This window comes from Phalacrocorax aristotelis, chromosome 19 (genome assembly GCF_949628215.1).
Source record: "Phalacrocorax aristotelis chromosome 19, bGulAri2.1, whole genome shotgun sequence".
Classification (NCBI taxonomy): domain Eukaryota; kingdom Metazoa; phylum Chordata; class Aves; order Suliformes; family Phalacrocoracidae; genus Phalacrocorax; species Phalacrocorax aristotelis.
In genome coordinates, this window is record NC_134294.1 from 1,098,294 (window position 1) to 1,116,423 (window position 18,130).

At 63.6% G+C, this 18,130-nt stretch overlaps 4 protein-coding genes and 1 long non-coding RNA gene across 7 annotated transcripts; 2 read left to right on the top strand and 3 right to left on the bottom strand.

The window, feature by feature from the left end:
• Window positions 1–347: 347 nt before the first annotated feature.
• LOC142066592 (uncharacterized) lies at window positions 348–1,779 on the bottom strand. Its single transcript, XR_012663744.1, has 2 exons — window positions 1,252–1,779; window positions 348–556 (listed from the first exon to the last, which is right to left on the bottom strand). It is a non-coding gene; the product is annotated as an uncharacterized LOC142066592 (long non-coding RNA).
• Window positions 1,780–1,819: 40 nt separating this feature from the next.
• On the top strand, window positions 1,820–6,314 carry ERMAP (erythroblast membrane associated protein (Scianna blood group)). Its single transcript, XM_075114158.1, has 6 exons — window positions 1,820–1,943; window positions 3,163–3,614; window positions 4,201–4,296; window positions 4,799–5,055; window positions 5,131–5,246; window positions 5,435–6,314. Exons 2-6 carry the CDS (start codon window positions 3,207–3,209, stop codon window positions 5,983–5,985), a joined length of 1,428 nt encoding a protein of 475 aa, XP_074970259.1. The 5' UTR covers window positions 1,820–1,943; window positions 3,163–3,206; the 3' UTR covers window positions 5,986–6,314.
• A 466-nt stretch (window positions 6,315–6,780) lies between these two features.
• SVBP (small vasohibin binding protein) lies at window positions 6,781–8,155 on the top strand. Its single transcript, XM_075114207.1, has 3 exons — window positions 6,781–6,990; window positions 7,697–7,818; window positions 7,932–8,155. Exons 2-3 carry the CDS (start codon window positions 7,699–7,701, stop codon window positions 8,016–8,018), a joined length of 207 nt encoding a protein of 68 aa, XP_074970308.1. The 5' UTR covers window positions 6,781–6,990; window positions 7,697–7,698; the 3' UTR covers window positions 8,019–8,155.
• A 972-nt stretch (window positions 8,156–9,127) lies between these two features.
• Window positions 9,128–11,953, bottom strand: TMEM269 (transmembrane protein 269). 3 transcript variants are annotated; one of them, XM_075114188.1, is made up of 7 exons: window positions 11,802–11,953; window positions 10,709–10,753; window positions 10,088–10,235; window positions 9,895–9,992; window positions 9,662–9,805; window positions 9,374–9,574; window positions 9,128–9,283 (listed from the first exon to the last, which is right to left on the bottom strand). In XM_075114188.1, exons 1-7 carry the CDS (start codon window positions 11,824–11,826, stop codon window positions 9,174–9,176), a joined length of 771 nt encoding a protein of 256 aa, XP_074970289.1. In that variant the 5' UTR covers window positions 11,827–11,953; the 3' UTR covers window positions 9,128–9,173. The 3 variants fall into 3 exon arrangements, with proteins under 3 accessions (XP_074970289.1, XP_074970288.1, XP_074970287.1); XM_075114187.1 differs by lacking the exon at window positions 10,709–10,753; XM_075114186.1 differs by lacking the exons at window positions 10,709–10,753; window positions 11,802–11,953 and adding an exon at window positions 10,928–11,291.
• A 1,843-nt stretch (window positions 11,954–13,796) lies between these two features.
• On the bottom strand, window positions 13,797–18,109 carry CELA3B (chymotrypsin like elastase 3B). The gene is made up of 9 exons (XM_075114196.1): window positions 17,945–18,109; window positions 16,562–16,721; window positions 16,400–16,476; window positions 16,231–16,328; window positions 15,452–15,586; window positions 15,217–15,353; window positions 14,390–14,535; window positions 14,157–14,309; window positions 13,797–13,884 (listed from the first exon to the last, which is right to left on the bottom strand). Exons 2-9 carry the CDS (start codon window positions 16,593–16,595, stop codon window positions 13,867–13,869), a joined length of 798 nt encoding a protein of 265 aa, XP_074970297.1. The 5' UTR covers window positions 16,596–16,721; window positions 17,945–18,109; the 3' UTR covers window positions 13,797–13,866.
• Window positions 18,110–18,130: the final 21 nt, after the last annotated feature.

Genomic DNA, 18,130 nt, shown 5'->3' on the forward strand with positions numbered 1-18,130 from the left:
TTTGCTGCATCGCCCAGACCCTCGCTCCATCCCGGCATCCCCCATCATGCCAGAGCCAGGGCAGGAAAGGGGCCGCAGACCCCAAAAAACCCCAGAATCAAGGCATGCCAGAGCCCCCGCCAGCTCGCACCAGGGTTACTGGGAGGTAACTAAGCCAATTTACTAATTAACTGGGATTAATTTCCCTGTTTGCCCAAACACACCCGCCCCACAGTTTCCCTTCGTTGCCTATCGAGCCGCCGGGACAAGCGTCGGCTATCCCGGCTGATGGCCGCATGGTCCGGCGGGACGACGCTCGCAGTCGCCTAAATTTCCCGGGTATTTTGGCCACACGCTCAACATAAAAATGCAATAATAACCTCTTAACGACCCCGCATGGGACCCCCCCAGCTCCGAATCTGAGCGGGGCTGGATTTGGGGTGAAAAAAGGGGTTTGTATTTTTCCCTCTGGCAGAGCTGGCCCCATCTCTGCTCGCCGGCGCGGCGCTTTGATGATTTAATTTCAGCCGTTCCTCGGTCCCCGGTGGGTCCCAGAGGGGAGACGAGACCTGAATTCCTAATGCAGAAAAACAAGGAGAAAAAAAACCAAACCTAAACCCATGTGGGTTTATTTTTTGGGGGGGGAGGGGGGGTGGCTTTTTCCAAGCTTTTTGGGCCTGTCGGGAAGAGGAACAAAGCGGGCAGTTGTTCCCCAAAAGAGGGGAAGGGATACAGGGGGATCCCCAGGTTATGCTGGGGGCGCGGGATGGAGGAAAGGGGGGTGCCGGCAGCCGGAGCGGGGCGATTTGGCGGCGAAAGCCGAAGCGTTTGTTCCCTTTGGCTCCCGGCCAGGCGTTCACGCCGCCTCCGAAATATGCAGCTTCCCCCCCACCCCATGTGCCCCTGTGCAGCCCCCACCTTCCTGGCCCCAGGGTCCCTTGCCCCCCACCCCAGGGTTTTGCGGGGACCTGTCCTCTGTCTCGCCTGGCCCTTGGGGGGGAACCCAGGGTTCTCCAGGGTCTTTTTTTTTGTGGTGGGGGAACCTTGTCGTGGGACAACCGGTGCTGGCAAAGCCCTCCAGTCCCCAAAAGGTCCCCAAAATGTCCCCACAGGTCCCCAAAGGCCCCTATGGGACCCCAAAGGTCCCACCGCAGCCGAGCATCCCAGTGACACAGAGGGGACAGCGGAAGCCCGTCACCCACAACTCCTCTCAGTGTGATTTTTGGCCGAATTAGTAAAATTTGGGGAAACCCGGTGTTTTCTCAGCAATACCTGTGCCAGTGTCACCCGTGGTGGCCCCTGTCCCTTGTCCCCATGGGTGGCCTGTTGCTCTGCTGGGGCGGGGGGGACGGGGGCAGCACTGGTGGGCACAGGAAGCTGGGGAGTCGGACAGATGGATGGACGGAGGGATGGACAGAGGAACGGAGGGACAGAGGGATGGACAGATGGATGGACAGACAGAAGGATGGATGGCGGGATTAAGGGGCGGACGGGGAGAACGCAGGACGGGGGACTGAGGGACAGGCGGACGGCCGGAGGAACGGACCGAGGGCTGGGTGGGTGAACAGGGACGGCTGACAGAGAGACGGCTGGAGCTGGGGGGGACGGGACACGGGTGGGGGCGCCGCGGGAGGAGCGGGCTGCGGGGCCGAGGGTCGGCATGGAGCCTCCGGCGGAGCCCGGGGAAGGGCGCCGGGGCCGTCCCAGCGCCGCGGCCCCTTTAAGCGCCCCCCCCCCCCGCGCGGGCGGTGGTGCGCGCCGGTGGGCCGCGCCGCGCGGGGGACAATGGGGCGGGGGCGGCACCACTGTGCGCGCCGGGGGGGGGGGGGCAGGAAGTGCCGCGCGGCGCCGCCCCCTCCTCCTCGCCCACCCCCCGCCCGTCGCGGCGGGGCGCGCTGTGAGGCGGCGGCGGGATCGCTGCGCCCCCCGCCCCCGCCCCGGGCACCGGCACCGGCACCGCCTGGGTGAGGGCAGCGGCACCGGCGGCTGCGGGGGGCGGCCTCGAACCCGGGGTGGTGGCGGGGGCCGGTCTCGAACACGGGGCCACGGAGGGGCGCGGAGCGGGGAGCGGGCTCGAACCGGGGTCCTGCCGCGGGGGGTGAGGGGGTGTGTGTGGGTTGGGGGGCGGCGCCGAACCCGCGTCCCCCCGTTGCAGCCGCTTCCTGGGGTGCTCTCGGTGCAGCCCCCACCCCCGGGCTCCCCCGTGTCGGCTTCACCCCCAGCCCGCTCCATTACAGCTCTCTCATATGAGCTTCACCCTAATTCCCCCCATTGCAGCCTCCCATTGCAGCCTGGCCCCCCCAGTTCCCTCCAATTGTGACCCCCCCCAGTTCCCACCATTGCATCCCACATTGCAGCCTGACACCCCAGTTCCCCACATTGTGACCACCACAACTGCCCCCACTGCAACCCCGCCATTGCACCCTGACATTGCAGCCTGACCACCCCAATTCCCCCCATTGCACCCCCCCATTTCAGCCTGACCCCCCCAGTTCCCCCCATTGCACCCCCATTTCAGCCTGACCCCTAATTCTCCCATTGCACCCCATCATTGCAGCCTGACCCCTGCAATTACCCCACTGCAACCCCCCATTGCAGCCTGACCCCCCAATTCTCCCCATTGCACCCTGATCCCTTGATTGCACCCCCCATTTCAGCCTGACCCCTAATTCCCCCATTGCACCCCACAATTGCAGCCTGACCCCTGCAATTACCCCACTGCAACCCCCCATTACAGCCTGACCCCCCAATTCTCCCCATTGCACCCTGATCCCTTGATTGCACCCCCCATTTCAGCCTGACCCCTAATTCCCCCATTGCACCCCACAATTGCAGCCTGACCCCTGCAATTACCCCACTGCAACCCCCCATTACAGCCTGACCCCCCAATTCTCCCCATTGCACCCTGATCCCTTGATTGCACCCCCCATTTCAGCCTGACCCCTAATTCCCCCATTGCACCCCATCATTGCAGCCTGACACCCCAATTCTTCCCATTGCACCCCCCCATTTCAGCCTGACCCCCCCAATTTCCCCCATTGCACCCTGATCCCTTGATTGCACCCCCCCATTTCAGCCTGACCCCCCCAGTTCCCCCCATTGCACCCCCCCATTGCAGTCAGACCCCCCAGTTCCCCCCCATTCCCCGCCCCCCTCCATTACCAGCCTCCCATTCCCCCCCAGACCCCCCCGGCCGCCTGCCCCCCGCCGCTGCCCGGCCCCGCGCCATGGCGTGCAGCCTGAAGGACGAGCTGCTCTGCTCCATCTGCCTGAGCATCTACCAAGACCCGGTGAGCTTCGGCTGCGAGCACTACTTCTGCCGCCGGTGCATCACCGAGCACTGGGTGCGCCAGGAGCCCCAGGGCACCCGCGACTGCCCCGAGTGCCGCCGAACCTTCGCCGAACCCACCCTGGCCCCCAGCCTCAAGCTGGCCAACATCGTGGAGCGTTACAGCGCCTTCCCCTTGGACGCCATCCTGGGCGCCCAGCGCAGCCCCTTCCCCTGCAAGGACCACGAGAAGGTCAAGCTCTTCTGCCTCACCGACCGTGCCGTCGTCTGCTTCTTCTGTGACGAGCCTGCTGTGCACGAGCAGCACCAGGTCACCAACGTGGATGACGCTTTTGAGGAGCTGCAGGTGTGTCCGTCCCTCCATCCGTCCCTGGCCATGAAGCATCATCCCTCTGGGATCCCCTGCCCTGAGCTCTGAGCTCCTTTGTCCATCTGTCCCCTCTTCCCTTGGTGTTAGCTCCCATCTGCCTGTCCTCACACCCTTTCTGTCCCCATTGGGGTCAGCCCCATGGCTTCCTCCCATCCGTCTGTCCATTGATTCACATGTTCTTATCATGGAATCATTAAGGTTGGAGAAGACCTCTAGGATCATCAGGTCCAACCGCCAACCCAACGCTACCATCTACACATCCAGCTGCCCCCATGGGATTCCCCCTTGCCCATCTGTCTGTCTGTCCACCCTGGGGGTCATTTGGGACCCCCAAACCCATGGCCCCCCCAGGAGCTGCTGTGCTGCTCCCCAAGGAGGGCCCGTCCAAGCCACTTCCCACCCCCCAGCTCTGCCCCGGATGGGATCCCTGTGCCCCTGCACCCCCTTTCCCACGACCGCAGTCACCCACGAGCCGGGCTTTGGCAGGAGAGCTGCCTCCTGGCATCCCTTTTTTTCCCCAAATTCCCTATTTGATGGGTTTTTTTTCCTTCCCATCTTCCAGCGGGAGCTGAAGGAGCAGCTCCAGGGGCTGCAGGAGAGCGAGCGTGGCCACACCGAAGCCCTGCACCTCCTCAAACGGCAGCTGGCCGAGACCAAGGTACGAGCAGGGATGCGGCTGTGCCCCCAACAGCCCCCTGATATCCTCCAAGCCTCGCTGGACCCCGTTCGGCACCTCCAAACCCCCCAAACTCCCCAGTTCCGTGGGTCTGCCCCATTTTTTCCTTCTCCGGTACCCCAAAACCCACCGGCAGGTTGATGAAGCCACCTGTCAGGCTGCTCATCCCTCTTTTATTTCCTCCAGGGCTGCTTTTATTTATCTTAATTATCTAATTAATTTTTATTTTATATTTATCTTCTCCTTGCTCAGGGGTGCAGCTTTCAGCGAGGTTCAACTTTCCCTCCATCCCCAACAGTGACGGGGGGAGTTTTTTAGGTTTTCTGTCGGGATGTGGGCTCAAATATCCATCCTGGGATGGTTGGAGCATCCAGAATCATTTGAGTTCGCAGGGCTGTAGGGGTTTATGTTGGGAATTATGGATTCATGGAGGGGTCGGGGCAGGTTTGGGGGGGTCCTGACACCCCTCCCTGCACCCCAAAAGTCCTCAGCCAAGAGCCTGCGGGTGACTATTGGGGAGGCTTTTGAGCGGCTGCACCGGCTGCTGCGGGAGCGGCAGAAGGCGATGCTGGAGGAGCTGGAGGCGGACACGGCGCGGACGCTGACCGACATTGAGCAGAAGATCCAGCGTTACAGCCAGCAGCTCCGCAAGGTGCAGGAGGGCAGCCAGATCCTCCAGGAGCGCTTGGCCGAAGCCGACAAACATGTATTTTTAGCTGGCGTCGCTTCCCTTTCCGAAAGGTGGGTGACACCGGGGCGACACCGGGGTCCTTCCAAGTCATGTCCCCCCTGTTCTCCATCATCTCTCCTTCACAGGCTGAAGGGGAAGATCCATGAGACCAACCTGACCTACGAGGACTTCCCCACCTCCAAATACATGGGGCCGTTGCAGTACACCATCTGGAAATCCCTTTTCCAGGATATTCATCCCGGTGAGAGGGCCGGCTGCGGGATCCGGGGGGGGCGTTCCCTGTGAGGGCCAGGGATGGCGACGGCGCTGGTGACCTCTGCGTGGCGGGGTTTGCAAAGCGGTGGGGCAGAGCCTCTGGGTCCGGGGGCCGTGTTGACGTTTGTTACCCACTTTGTCCCCATCTTGTGTCGTCCCCCCCCTCCCCGCCAGTGCCGGCAGCCCTGACGCTGGACCCTGGCACCGCTCACCACCGCCTGATCCTCTCCGATGACTGCACCATCGTGGCGTACGGCAACCTGCACCCCCAACCGCTGCAGGACTCCCCCAAACGCTTCGACGTGGAGGTCTCGGTTTTGGGTTCGGAGGCGTTTGGCGGCGGGGTCCACTACTGGGAGGTGGTTGTCTCCGAGAAGACCCAGTGGATGATCGGTTTGGCGCACGAAGCCGTCACCCGCAAAGGCAGCATCCAAATCCAACCCAGCCGAGGGTTTTATTGCATCGTCATGCACGATGGTAACCAGTACAGCGCCTGCACCGAGCCCTGGACCAGGCTCAATGTCAAAAGCAAGTTGGAGAAGGTGGGCGTCTTCCTGGACTACGACAAGGGGCTTCTCATCTTCTACAACGCCGACGACATGTCCTGGCTCTACACCTTCCGGGAGAGGTTTCCCGGCAAGCTCTGCTCTTATTTTAGCCCCGGGCAGAGTCATGCCAATGGGAAGAACGTCCAACCCCTCCGGATCAACACTGTTCGCATCTAATGGGGGGGACAGAGGGGACGGGCGGGGGCAGGGATTTAGCCCTGGGGATGCGGCATGTCCCCCCCAACCCGGGTGTTCTCCCGCTGTTTGGTGGGGGTTTGGGCTGATGCTGCCCCTGGAACTGCCCCCAATGCTGGGCAGGATCTGGCCCCTTCGTCACCCCCCCTTCTCTCTGTCCTGTGCTTCCAGGGGGGCTGGCGCGGGCTGGGGGGGCCGGGCTGCTGCAATAAACGGATCTGGAGAGAAGGGGGTGCGGTGACACCGGCCGTGCTGTGCCGTGCCGCGCCATACTGTGCTGTGCTGTGCCACCCCATATATGCTGCACAGTATATGTGCAGTGGACCATGCCATACTGCGCCGTGCCAGGGTGTGCCGCGCCGTGCTGTGCCGTGCTGTCCCAGCCCCAGGGACGCCAGCGTGACGAGGAGGGGTCCCTGTAGGGGATGCTGCCTATGGGGCTGGGCCAAGTGTAGGGGCTGGGCTGGGGGAGGTATACGTACGGAGTGGATGTGTGTATATATGTATATATATTTATATACACACATGTCCATATAGGTATATGTATATGTGTATATGAGGTGGAGAGCAGGGCTGTAGGGCCCTGTGGGTGTGTCAGGCTGTATACGGGGTGGGCTATATATAGGGGATGGACTATATAGAGAGAGATATGCTGTATAGGGGATGGAATATCCGGGGTTAGGGCTCTATAGGGGGTGGGCTATATGGGAGTGTGACACAGAGGGGTGTGGTGGATGGTGGGTGCGATGTGATGTACAGGGCACGGCGGAAATGGCGGGTGGTCCGCCCGCCCGCCAGGCGGCGCTGTACCCATGGCCGTTCCGTTAGCTGCGCTTGGGCGCGCGGCGGCCGCTGTCCGCGCATGCGCGGTGTGTGTGGGGTGCGCGCGCGCGGCTCTGCGCAGGCGGCACGTCCGCGCGTGCGCCGCAGGCTGAGCAGCTGGGGGCGGGGCCTCGCCGCCATCTTGGCCCGGGCACGGCCCCGCCGGTACGGGGGAGCGGCGGGGGGGGGGGGGGGGGGTGTCTGTGGGGCCGGAGAGGGGTTGTGGGACAGGGTTGTCTGGGGGGCATGGAGGGCTTGCGGGGGGCTGAGGGGGGCTGTGGGGCTTGGGGGGGTTGAGGGGGGGCGATGGGGCACAGAGGAGTGGGGGGCTGACGGGGGGCTGTGGGGATGGAGAGGGGGTTGTGGGACAGGATTGTCTGGGAGGGCTATGGGGCACGGGGGGCTGTGGGGAACGGGGGGCTGAGGGGGGTGCTATGGGGCACAGAGGTCTGTGGGGTATGGGGGGACTGTGGGGATGGAGAAGGGGTGCTGGGACGGCGGTGTGTGGGACTTGGGGGGCTTGTAGGGTGTAGGGTGGTGTGGGGGGTGAGGAGGGGAATGTGGGGAGATGGGGCAGGTGAGGGCTGGGGGACGTGTGGATTGTTATGGGGAGGAGGCTGTGGGGCTTAGGGAGTCTGTGGGGGTGCGGGGGGCACCTGTGGGGCTCGGGATGTCTGGGGGTGCAGGAGGCACCGGTGGAGCTCAGTATCTCGGGGGGGGGACACTGTGGAGCCCTAGGCTGGCCCTAGGTTATGGGTTGTGGGGCAGGGCTAGAGCTGCGGGGGTGGGAGGCTGGCCGTGCGGCTCAGGGTAGCGGGGCTGGCAGAAGGGGCAGTGGGGGGCCCTGGGGTGACCCCCCCCACCGCCCCAGCCATGGAGCCGAGCGGGGGCGGGCGGAAGGAGAGGCCGAAGCCCCGGGAGCCGGCGGCCCGCCTGGAGAAGGCTAAGCAGAAATCAGCCCAGCAGGAGCTGAAGCAGAGGCAGAGGGCGGAGGTGAGCGACTGCGGGGTGACGACGACTGCGACACTGCGGCCGAATCTCCCCCTCCGCCCCCGTCACCTTCCCCCCCCACCCCGGTCACCTCTTTCTGCCCCCACCTTGCACAGATTTACGCCCTCAACCGAGTGATGACGGAGCTGGAGCAGCAGCAGTTTGACTCCTTCTGCAAGCAGATGCAGACCTCCGGCGAGTGAGGCAGCATGTGCGGCCCCCCCGAACTGACCCCAGGCACCCCCCATCTGCTGTCTGTCCCCTTTTCTAACTCCTTTGTTATTTATTACCAAATAACTGCTTTTTTTTTTTTAAATAAAATCTGTGGTGGTTCCACGTTTCCCTGGCTCCTGGTCCCTCAGCGGTGCCGGTGGCTCTGTCCCGGCCCTGTGCCGGGTGGGAATGGCGTGGGGGAGGCTGGATAGGGCCGGGTGCCAGAGCAGCTGTGACCGTGGGTCGCCAGCTCCGGCCCTCCTTGCGCCAAGCGAGACCGCGGCCTGCCGGTTCCCTGCCAAGGGGAACAGTCCTGCCCTCCTGGAGCCTGGATTTGGCCGCTCCCCGAGGCTGCCGGCGGGGATACGGCGACGGCCGTATCCAGCTCTCGCAGCTGCTTGTGCCGCAGGAGCCTCCCCGGAGACCCCAAGTGTTTCTCTCCGCCACTCGGCGAAAGGTTTGACCTTCGCTTCCTTCCTCCACCCACACGCCCTCCGCTTTCCAGCCGCTGCCATTGTCCGGCATCCTCCAGCTTTCCAGAGAGGTCGGATCGCTGGCTTCAAATCCTCCTTTCCCCGTCCACCTCCCTCCCGTGCCCCAGCGAGCCAACACCAAGGCGGGGGGGCGGAAATAAAATACATTACAGACATTATTTCCCTATAGCGATGGGTAGAATAATAAATACCAAAACGCCGCTGGTGAATCAGGTTTCAAAACCCCTCTGGTGATTTGATCAGCAGCTTTCCCCTGCGCCTGGGGAGGGGGCATCCTTGCTACAGTTGGGATTTTTGGGGGTGTAAACCTCCCCCTCATAATAAATTAACAGTGTGTGGTGGGAGCGATCCCTAAACTCCACGTTCTCCCACACAGGGAATGGTTTGGAGGTCTCCAGAGTGCAGCTGTTGTACTGGGGGTGGGGGTTTGCTCACCCCCTACAAGGGACAGGGTGTGGGGAGGGTGTTTTGGGGCTCTGCCAAAGCGGAGTCTTTCCTACTGCTCAATTATTTCCCTTTTCTTTCCTAAACGGGCTCCCGCCGCGTCTCGGATTCAGCAAGAAGAGTGAAGGGAGATCCCAATGGAGGAGATGGCACCCGAGAGCGAGGAGGAAGAGGAAGGCTTTACTAGGTGTTAGGTGAAGGCAGGGGTCAGGCTTTGCAGCTCCAGATGGCAAAGGGGAAAACGATGTAGGATGTTGACCAGGCAAGGCAATAGACGGAAGCCACCGCCGCCGGCGAGAAGAGGACAGCCACCACCCCTGCGGATTGGGAAAAGCCTTTGGGATCTGCTCCTTCCTCTTCCTCTGCTGCCATCTGGGTGGGGTCAATTACCTTGTCCCCGTCCTTACCTCCAGCATAAACCAGTTTCTTCCAGAGCTGCGACTCCAGCACCTTGTCGTGGGGGTAGAAACCCTGATCGACCATGAAGAGGGTCATGACGATGGCGGTGACGCGCAGCAGGGTGACGTTCCCCCCCGTCAGCAGGAAGGTGCCCGCCAGCAGTGAGGAGGCGTAGGGACAGGGCAGCCCCCGGTAGGTGAAGGGGATCCCTGTTGGGTGCCACATGTTCAGCCAAGGTGGGGGGGGAACATCACTCCCAAAAACCCCCTTGATGCCCCCCAAAATGCTCAGCTTACCACTGGAGAAGAAGCACAGGCGAGTGAATACGGCCATCACGTAGGTAATGGCCAGTAGCCCGTCCAGGACACCCTGTGGCTGCAGCAGCAGCGCCGTGGCCAGCCCGAAGGTGGTGAAGTCGGCGAAATCATCCAGTTTGGCACCTGGGGGTGGCGAGCGGGCAGCTGCCAGGGGGGTAACAGGGGCAGGGAGAACCCGCTGGCCAGTCCGCAGGGCGGCGGGACGGACTCACCCAGCGCCGAGCAGGCGTCGAGCTGTCGGGCGACCGCTCCGTCGGCCAGATCGAGCAGAAACCCTATGAGCAGCAGCCAGCACGAGTGCTGGTATTGCCTGGGGAAGGAGGATGGAGAGGGCAAAACTGGGGTGACCCCCCCCACCTTTTACAATCCCCCCTGTTTCACCCTGTTTCCCCCTTTTTCCCCCACCTGTTGAGGCTGCAGAGGATGGAGGAGAGCCCCGCCACCAGATTGGCCACGGAGAGCCCGTTAGCAGCGTTTTTCCGGATGAATTCCAGCGTCCGATCCCGGCCCGCCCGCTCGCTCAGGAACAGCTTCTTCGTGGACTGGAAAATACCTGCAACCCGCCGAGGCGGGCGGTGAAGGGCAGGACCGACGGCCGCTTTCCAACCGGGGGGTTACTTAAACCCTCCCCGAGGTAGCAGGTCGGTGCTGGGGAGCTTTGTCCCCCTCTCCAGCACTGGGAAGGGGCCGGAGAAGATTTTGGGGGGGGTGCTGCCGATGGCGAGAGCCTCGCTGGCTCTTCCCCTCCTCAAACCGAAGCCCCCAGCAAGTGGCTGGATGGTTTTTTGGGTTTTGGTTTTTTTTGGAAGACCTGCCTCTTTACCCTCCAGAAGTGAAAATAAAACCAAATAAACCAATAAAAGAACTGCAAAAATTTTAAAAAAAGAGAAAAAAATAAATCCAAACCCAAACTTAGACTAAAAGCCAACCCCGGTTTTAAGCTCTATTCATCTTAAATACCTATAGAGCTAAGCTTTAGAGAAAGAATTTAAGGGTCATGTCCTACTAGTGGGCTTTGCACCCTGCCTTTGCCGTGGTCCCAAAGCCAGGCAAGCTGGTGAGATCCTTCATCTGAAAGAAAACAGCACGTCAGAGCAAAACAAAAGCCACCCCCTCCCCTCGCCGCCCCCCTTTACCCGCTCCCAGCTGAGCCCGGGCCAACTCATCACCGTCCCTGCAGCAAAACACTGCTGAAAACGGCTCCCGAGGTGTAAAAAAAAAAAAACAAAAACAAACAAAATCCACCTCGGTTGCGTGGAATTAAAATGTATTCCTGGTTTTGGGAATCCCGCTGCGGTGGTTGGATCCATGTGCCGGCGGTGGGACGGATGACCTTTGGACACCGCGCCCCGAGGCGCCGGTACGGGCTGAGCCGGGCGGCTGGGGATGGAAAAATCCCGCCTCGACCCGCTGGGACGGTCGCTCCGCCACCTTGGATTTTGCCACATCTGGTGGGCTTTTTGGCGGGGCTGAGCACGTGCCCTGTGTCATCCCCCACTTCTTTTCCTTGGTTGGGGCTAATCCAGTGGGTTTTGGGGTCCCCAAAGGCAAAAAAGGGGCAAAACCAGACAGTTTTGGGGCTCACCGTCAGCATCCCCACCCTCCTCGGCACTGGGCAGGATCAGGCCCCTGGGGGGAGTTACCCGTGGCGCTGGTGAGCATCACAATACCCAGGCATCGCCGTGGTGCCCGAACTTGCCCATTTGTGGTGTTTCTAGCCCCAAAAGCAAAGGGCTGCGGCAGGAGGGACTTCCTCAGCCCTGTGCCGCTGCCAGTGCTTTTTATGACTATTTCTGGGGGAATAAAAGGTGCTTTTGGCTCTTCCCGGGTGACCCCATGTGCGTTACAGGTGTCTTGTGCCCCCCAGGGCGTCTCACCCTGCCCAGGGTCGAGGGAAGAAGGACATTCAGCTGGAGGAGGTGCCGAATTAACCTATTTTTGGGGGACTGCCTCATTGTTTTTACGCTTTTCTGCCCCAATTCACAGAGCCGAGTGAGCAGCACTCGGCCAACGACCCTTATTTTTCCATTAAACCCCACAAAATGGCAATTTTTTTGGGGGTAGGAAGACACCTGGCGAAGGGGCTGAGCGGTGTTGGGGGCATCGAGGTGACACTTACCGACCGGCGGTGACACCATCCACATGGCTGCGGCGGTGGTGGCAGCGGTGGTGACGCCCCGGCAAAGGGGAAACTGAGGCAGGGGAGGCTCGACGGGCGCTCGCCCGGCACGGCGGCGACGCCGCGTTATATAAGGAAAGGCTTCGCCGGCTGAGTCACCCCGCCGGGGGTGGGTCTGGCCAGAGGACACGGGGGTTTTCGGAGGCGGCTGGCACTGCCGGCGAGGGAGGAGCTGCCCTGGGGGGGGGGCCAGGCGGCCATGCCAGCCTCAAAGGCCCCCTGCCAGGTTCACAGCACCCGTGCCAGGCTCGAAGTACCCGCGCCAGCCTCGCAGCACGCGTGCCAGGCTCACAGCACCCCTACCAGGCTTGCAGCGCCCGCGCTATGTGAGGACCAGCTGTGCCACACTCGCAGCGCCCTTGCCAGCCTTGTAGCACCCTTAGCAGGCTCTCAGCACCCGTGTCGCACTCGCAGCACCCATGCCAGGTTGGAATCACCCGTGCCAGGCTCACAGCACCCATGCCAGGCTTGTACCACCCATATCAGGCTGACAGCACCCGTGCCACAATGGTAGCACTCGTAACAGGTTTATAGCGTCCGTGCTGCACCTTGCAGCACCCCTGCCATGCTTTGGAGCACCCGTACAAGGCTTGCGCCCACCTGTGCCAGGCTCCCAGCACCCACAACAGACCTGCACCACACATGCCAGGCTCGCAGCACCAATACCATGCTTATAGCACCTGTGCCAGGCTTGTAGCACCCACGCCATGCTCACAGCATCCATCCCATGCTTGTAGCACCATTCCCATGCTCACAGCACCCACGCCATACTCGTAGCACCCACAGCAAGCCCACAGTGCCCATGCTATGCTCACAGCACCCATGCCATGCCCACAGCACCGTGGCACCACCGCGTCCCACCCTCTTTGCGCCTGCTGCCACCCGCGGGCACGACACCGTCACACCCAACCCTGTGCCATATCCCCGCCGATTCACGCCGCCGGCGCCGGGGGCAGGTGTCACAGCCGGTGTCCCCCCCCCGCAATGCTGACAAGAAACCGATGGCTCAGCCGGGTGCTGCCGTGTGAGGCCCCCCCCCATCACCCCTCAGGGCCTCCGGCAGGCGGCACCCACTTGTGCAAGGGTGTCACGAGTTGGGGCAGCCTCAGCACGACCCCCCCCCCCCCCCATCCCCGACCAAAGGGCCTGTGATAGCAGCGGGGCCGCAGCATGCTGGGGCGGCACTGGTGGACACCGGCGGTGATGCTGGGCCCCCGCGGGGAGAGCAAAGGTCCCCAGGGACATGGTGACACGGGGCCAAGAAAACTTCCCCCGGCAGGAATTTTCCACCGGAATCCTCAGGGGAATTGAGGGTGAATGTAGCACCCATCCCCGCGGGGCGCCTGGGTGGGGCTGGGGGGACCTGAGGTGCCTCAGCTGAGGGGTCCCAGGGGTGCTGGCCATGGTGGGGTGGCTGGTGAAAGGGCTCTTTGTTTGCCGGTCACGCACTGGTGGCAGCGGCTGCAAAGCGACGGCCGGGCTGGGAGGGCAGGAGGCGGCCAGGGGAGAGCCAGGGCCGCGGCCGTCCAGCCCTGGGGCGCCTGGAGGGGGCCATCCCCGTGGCCTCGGGGCACCTTGGGGTGGGGGCCGTCCCTGTGGTGGCAGGATGTCACTGGGTGCCCATCACCGTGGCATCAGGGCACGTGGCTGAGGCCACCCCTCTGTCCTCAGGGCACCTCAGGGGGCCCATCCCTGTGGCATCAGGGTGTCTTAGGGTGCCTGTCCCTTTGGCATCACGGTGCCTCATGGTGCCCATCCCCATGGCTTTAGGGCACCTCGGGGGTGCTAGTCCTGGTGGCACTTGCGTGTCTTTGGGTGCTCACCCCCATGGTATCTGGGCACCCTTGGGTGCTCCCTGCACCCCATGCTGGCAACCGAGCCGTCCCTGCCCGCTGGCCACCCCGCATGCGTGCCCACACCCCAGCTCAGGGACACGAGTGCTGCCACAGCTGTGGGTTTATTTGCCTGATGCCACGACAGGACGTTGCCGCCGCCGCCGCTGGGCTCAGTTCTGGCTCATGATCTGGAAGGGAGAAGCCGATCAGGGAGAAGTCTGGCACCCCAGCACCCTGGTATCCTGGCATCCTGGTACCCCAGCACCCCAGCATCCTGGCCTTTTGGCACCTCAGCCCCTTGGCACCCCAGCCCCCCGGCACCCTGGTACCCCAGCACCCTGGTACACTGGCAGCATGGCAACCCAGCGCCCCAGCATTCTGGTGTCTGGCACCCCAGCACCCTGACACCCTGGCACCCCATTTCTGCAGCACCCCAGCACCCTGTCCCCCGGTCCCGCACCTCGGCAATCCAGTCCTCGAAGGCAGAGACGCGAGTGAAGACCGTCGGCTTCTTGGGCGCGTTGCAGCCCAGCCCCGAGACGAAGCTGGCGATGCCGTGCACCTCCCAGCGCCCATCGGCCGCCTGGCAGTTCAGGGGACCCCCGGAGTCGCCCTGGGGTACAGGATGGGGAAGGGCGTCAGCACCGGGGGGGCCCAGCGTGTCTCCCTGCCCCGGCCCAGCGCGACACTCACGTTGCAGCCAGCCTTCTCGTCGCCGCCAGCGCAGATCATGGTTTGGCGGATGGCTAAGGCGCCCCACCAGTCGGGCTGGGTGCAGCGGTCGTAGGCCACCACAGGCAGCAGCGCCTGCTGCAGCCGCTCCGGCAGCGGCCCCCCCGCTGCCAACGGGGAGTTAGGGGGGCCGGGGGGGCTGCACTGTCCTGCCTGCTGGCCCTGACCATCCATGGCCAGCTGCCCGCACATCCATCCATCCATCCATCCATCCATCCATCCATCCATCCATCCATCCATCCGTCCCTTCTCCATCCATGTGTCTGTCCACTCCACATCATCCATCTGTCCAGTGCACATCCAGCCCACCTCCCTCCCTCCCTCCCTTCCTCCCTCCCTCTGTGTCCTTCAAGCCCTCCAGCTCTCCGTCCTTCCCTCCATCCCCATCCATCCATCTCTCCCTCCATTCTTTCCTCCATCATTCCCTCCAGCCCTTCTCCATCCCTCCATCTCCACATCCATCCTTCCATCCCTTCCTCCATCTCCCCATTCCTCCCTCATCCATCCCTCCATCCATCCCCACCCATTCATCCCTCCATTCTTTCCTCCACCCTTCCCTCAGCCCTTCTCCATCCCTCCATCTCCCCATCCATCCTTCCACCCCACATCCATCTCCCCATCCATCCCTCCATCCATCTCCCATTCCGTTCTTCCATCCATGTCCCCATCTCTCCATCCCTCCAGCCATCTCCCCATCCATCCTTCCACCCCCCACCCATCTCCCATTCCATTCCCTCTTCCCTCTCCCCACCCACCCTCCCCCCGCGCCCCCCAGGCCCCTCACGCACTGGCCAGCCGCCCCCAGCCGCTCAGGAAGCAGGGGTACCCGTCGGGCAGGACGGAGCCTGGGGGCGGCAGCTGCCCCACCTGCACCTGGGTGCTGAGCACCGCCGGGTGCTGCAGCTTCATCAGGGCGATGTCATTGCTGCCGCATGGGGACACGTGTCACGGGGGGGATGGTCCTGGGTGGGACCCCACCCCCGGCCCGGGACACCCCCCCCCCCCCACAGGGACCCCACTCACCCACAGGCCACGCAAGAGCTTCGCCATTTGGGATGGACGAAGATGTCGGCGGAGGCCACGGGGATGCGCTGCTCGGGGCCCTCCCTGGCACCCATGTCGTACTCGCCCAGCACCACCTCGTAGGTGAGCGTGGAGCTGCCCCGGGGGGGATGGGGACATCAGGGGATGCTGCAGTCCCACCCACACCCCTCCCTGCACCCAGAACCCCCTCCAGGCACCCTGCACCTTCTCCATGCACCCAGCACCCCTCCCTCCACCCAGCACACCCCCATGAACCCATCTTGCACCCAGCACCCCCTCCATGCACGCTGGACCTTCTCCGTGCACCCAGCACCCCCTCTATGCACCGATCCTGCACAATATATCACCCCTGCACCCATCCTTGCACCCGGCACCCCATCCCGGCACCCGGCACCCCATCCCTGCACCCCCCCATCCAGCACTGTGCATCAGCCCTGCACCCAGCACAACCTCTACGCACCCTGCACCCCCCTACATCCCCCTGCCCCCATCTCTGTACCCATCCTTGCACCCCCCACACCCCTCCTGCGCCCCACCCCTGCACCCCCATCCCCTCCATGCACCCACCCCTGCACCCTGCAGCCCCTCGTACCCCCCCGCACCCTGCGTCTCCTCCGTGCACCCATCCCTGCACCCTGCACAACCTCTATGCACCCCAGCACCCCCATCCCCTCCGTGCACCCATCCTGCACCCTTCCTGCGGTCCCTCCGGCACCCTGCCCCACCCACACCCGCGTGGGGCACAGGGGGTCCCTCACGAGATGCAGTGCGCGGCCGTCATCACCCAGTTGGGCGCGATGAGGGTGCCCCCGCAGGTGTGGCGGAAGGTGCCGTCCCGCTCATACTGCAGTGAGATCTGCGGGGACACCGGTGGGTGCCACAGCACCCACGGGTGCCGCCCCCCACCCTCTCCCTCTGCCCGCTCACCTGCCAGGGCCAGCTATAGGGCGCCGCATCCTCCCCATTGACCACCCGTGGGTCGAGCAGCACCGCGGCGCGGCTACCTGCGGGACGGGGCACCCGTCACCCACTGGCACCCGTCACACCTGCGGGGTGGGGGACACGGGTGGGGGCTCGGGGACACCTTACCGCCAGCCACCAGCAGCAGGAGGAGGCACAGCATCGTGGGCCCGGCTCAGTCAGGGCGGCCGGGGGCGGCCGCTGGCCTTAAATCCCCCCCGCTATCGGGAGCACCCAAGGGCGCCCCTGGGAACGGGCACCTGGCACCCACCTGGGTCCTGGGGGGGTGCTGGGGCGGAGTTAACCATTAACCTCGGCCTTGGGGGGCCACCCAGCGGGGACCCTATAGACCCCTGTGTCCCCTATAGACCCCTGTGCCCTTATAGACCCCATACCCCCCTGCCCCCATAGTCCCTATGGTCCCCATGGTCCCTGTGGTGCCCCTCATAGTCCCTATGACCCCACCGTGTCCCCTATAGACCCCCGTGTCCCCTATAGACCCCATACCCCCCCTGCCCCTGGTACCCTTTGTAGTCCCTATGATCCCCCTGTGTCCTCTATAGACCCCATACACCTCCTGATGCCCCCCATAGTCCCTATGACGCCGCCTGTGTCCCCTATAGATCCCATACCCTCCTGCCCCTGGTGCCCCTCATAGTCCCTATGACCCCCCCGTGACCCCATACTGCCCCATGCCCCTGGTGTCCCCATATGGCCCTTATTGCCCTTAGGGCCCCATGGACTCAGTGTCCCATATATCCTCCCTCCCTGACCCCATAGCCCCTGTGCTCTCTGTAGCCCCTTTCCCCCTCAGGATCCCTATAGGCTCATGGTGCACACCACGGACCCTATAACCCCTGTGCCCCACAGAGCCCTGTGTCCCCTATAGCTCCTATACTGCCTACAGCCCCTGTGTCCCCCATAGCCGCTGTGGTCCCCATAGACCCTATACCCCTCTGGCACCTGGTGCCGCCCTAGAGCCCCTGTGCACACCATACCCTCATGTCTTCCTACCCCCATAGCCCCTATACCCCCCATGCACCCCACAGCCCTGCTGTCCCAGTGTGCTCCACAGTCCCCAGTGCCCGCCACCGCCTGCATCACGCCCGTGCGCCTGGTGCCCCAGAGCCCCCCGATAAACACCTGAGCCCCCCATAGCAGCTGTGGCCCCCCATTGCCCCTATAAACGCTATGCCCCTATAGCCCCTATATGTGCCATGCTCCTTATGTCCCCCATAGGCTCCATACTGCCCCATGCCCCTGGCGCCTCAAAGGCCCTGTAGTCTCCTGTGCCCCCTATAGCCCCCATACCGCCCTGTGCCCTTGGTGCCGCCCATAGCCCCTATAACCCCATGTCCCCTATAGCCGCCATACCACTCTGTGCCCTTGGTGCCCCCTCCAGCCCTATAACCCCTGTGCCCCTATAGCTCCCATACCGGCCTGTGCCCCCGGTGCCACCCATAGCCCCTATAACCCCTGTGCCCCCTATAGCCCCCATACTGCCCCACGTGCCTGGGGGCTGTGGGTGCACTCGCGTCACCCCCGCGTCTCCGTGGGCTCCTCCCACAGCCACGACCCGGGGACATCGGTGCCCCTCCGTGTCCCCACACCCCCCCGTGTCCCCCCGCAAGTTCCCAGGGGTGCCCCCCGGTGTCCCCACGACCCCCCGTGTCCCCCCGCAAGTTCCCAGGGGTGCCC

What these genes read in the sequence shown, in the direction of transcription:
- CELA3B (XM_075114196.1), bottom strand. Translation starts at nt 16,595, where the DNA reads ATGCTGTGCCTCCTCCTGCTGCTGGTGGCTGGCG. An exon ending in CCTATAGCTGGCCCTGGCAG is followed by an intron (nt 16,329 to 16,399) that starts GTGAGCGGGCAG and finishes GTGTCCCCGCAG; the next exon opens with ATCTCACTGCAGTATGAGCG. An exon ending in ACGGCCGCGCACTGCATCTC is followed by an intron (nt 15,587 to 16,230) that starts GTGAGGGACCCC and finishes CCCCCGGGGCAG; the next exon opens with CTCCACGCTCACCTACGAGG.
- TMEM269 (XM_075114186.1), bottom strand. Translation starts at nt 11,276, where the DNA reads ATGCTGACGGTGAGCCCCAAAACTGTCTGGTTTTGCCCCTTTTTTGCC. An exon ending in CGACGCCTGCTCGGCGCTGG is followed by an intron (nt 9,806 to 9,894) that starts GTGAGTCCGTCC and finishes CGCCACCCCCAG; the next exon opens with GTGCCAAACTGGATGATTTC. An exon ending in CCTGTGCTTCTTCTCCAGTG is followed by an intron (nt 9,575 to 9,661) that starts GTAAGCTGAGCA and finishes GGCACCCAACAG; the next exon opens with GGATCCCCTTCACCTACCGG.
- SVBP (XM_075114207.1), top strand. Translation starts at nt 7,699, where the DNA reads ATGGAGCCGAGCGGGGGCGGGCGGAAGGAGAGGCCGAAGCCCCGGGAG. An exon ending in AGCAGAGGCAGAGGGCGGAG is followed by an intron (nt 7,819 to 7,931) that starts GTGAGCGACTGC and finishes CACCTTGCACAG; the next exon opens with ATTTACGCCCTCAACCGAGT.
- ERMAP (XM_075114158.1), top strand. Translation starts at nt 3,207, where the DNA reads ATGGCGTGCAGCCTGAAGGACGAGCTGCTCTGCTCCATCTGCCTGAGC. An exon ending in ACGCTTTTGAGGAGCTGCAG is followed by an intron (nt 3,615 to 4,200) that starts GTGTGTCCGTCC and finishes CCCATCTTCCAG; the next exon opens with CGGGAGCTGAAGGAGCAGCT. An exon ending in GGCAGCTGGCCGAGACCAAG is followed by an intron (nt 4,297 to 4,798) that starts GTACGAGCAGGG and finishes GCACCCCAAAAG; the next exon opens with TCCTCAGCCAAGAGCCTGCG.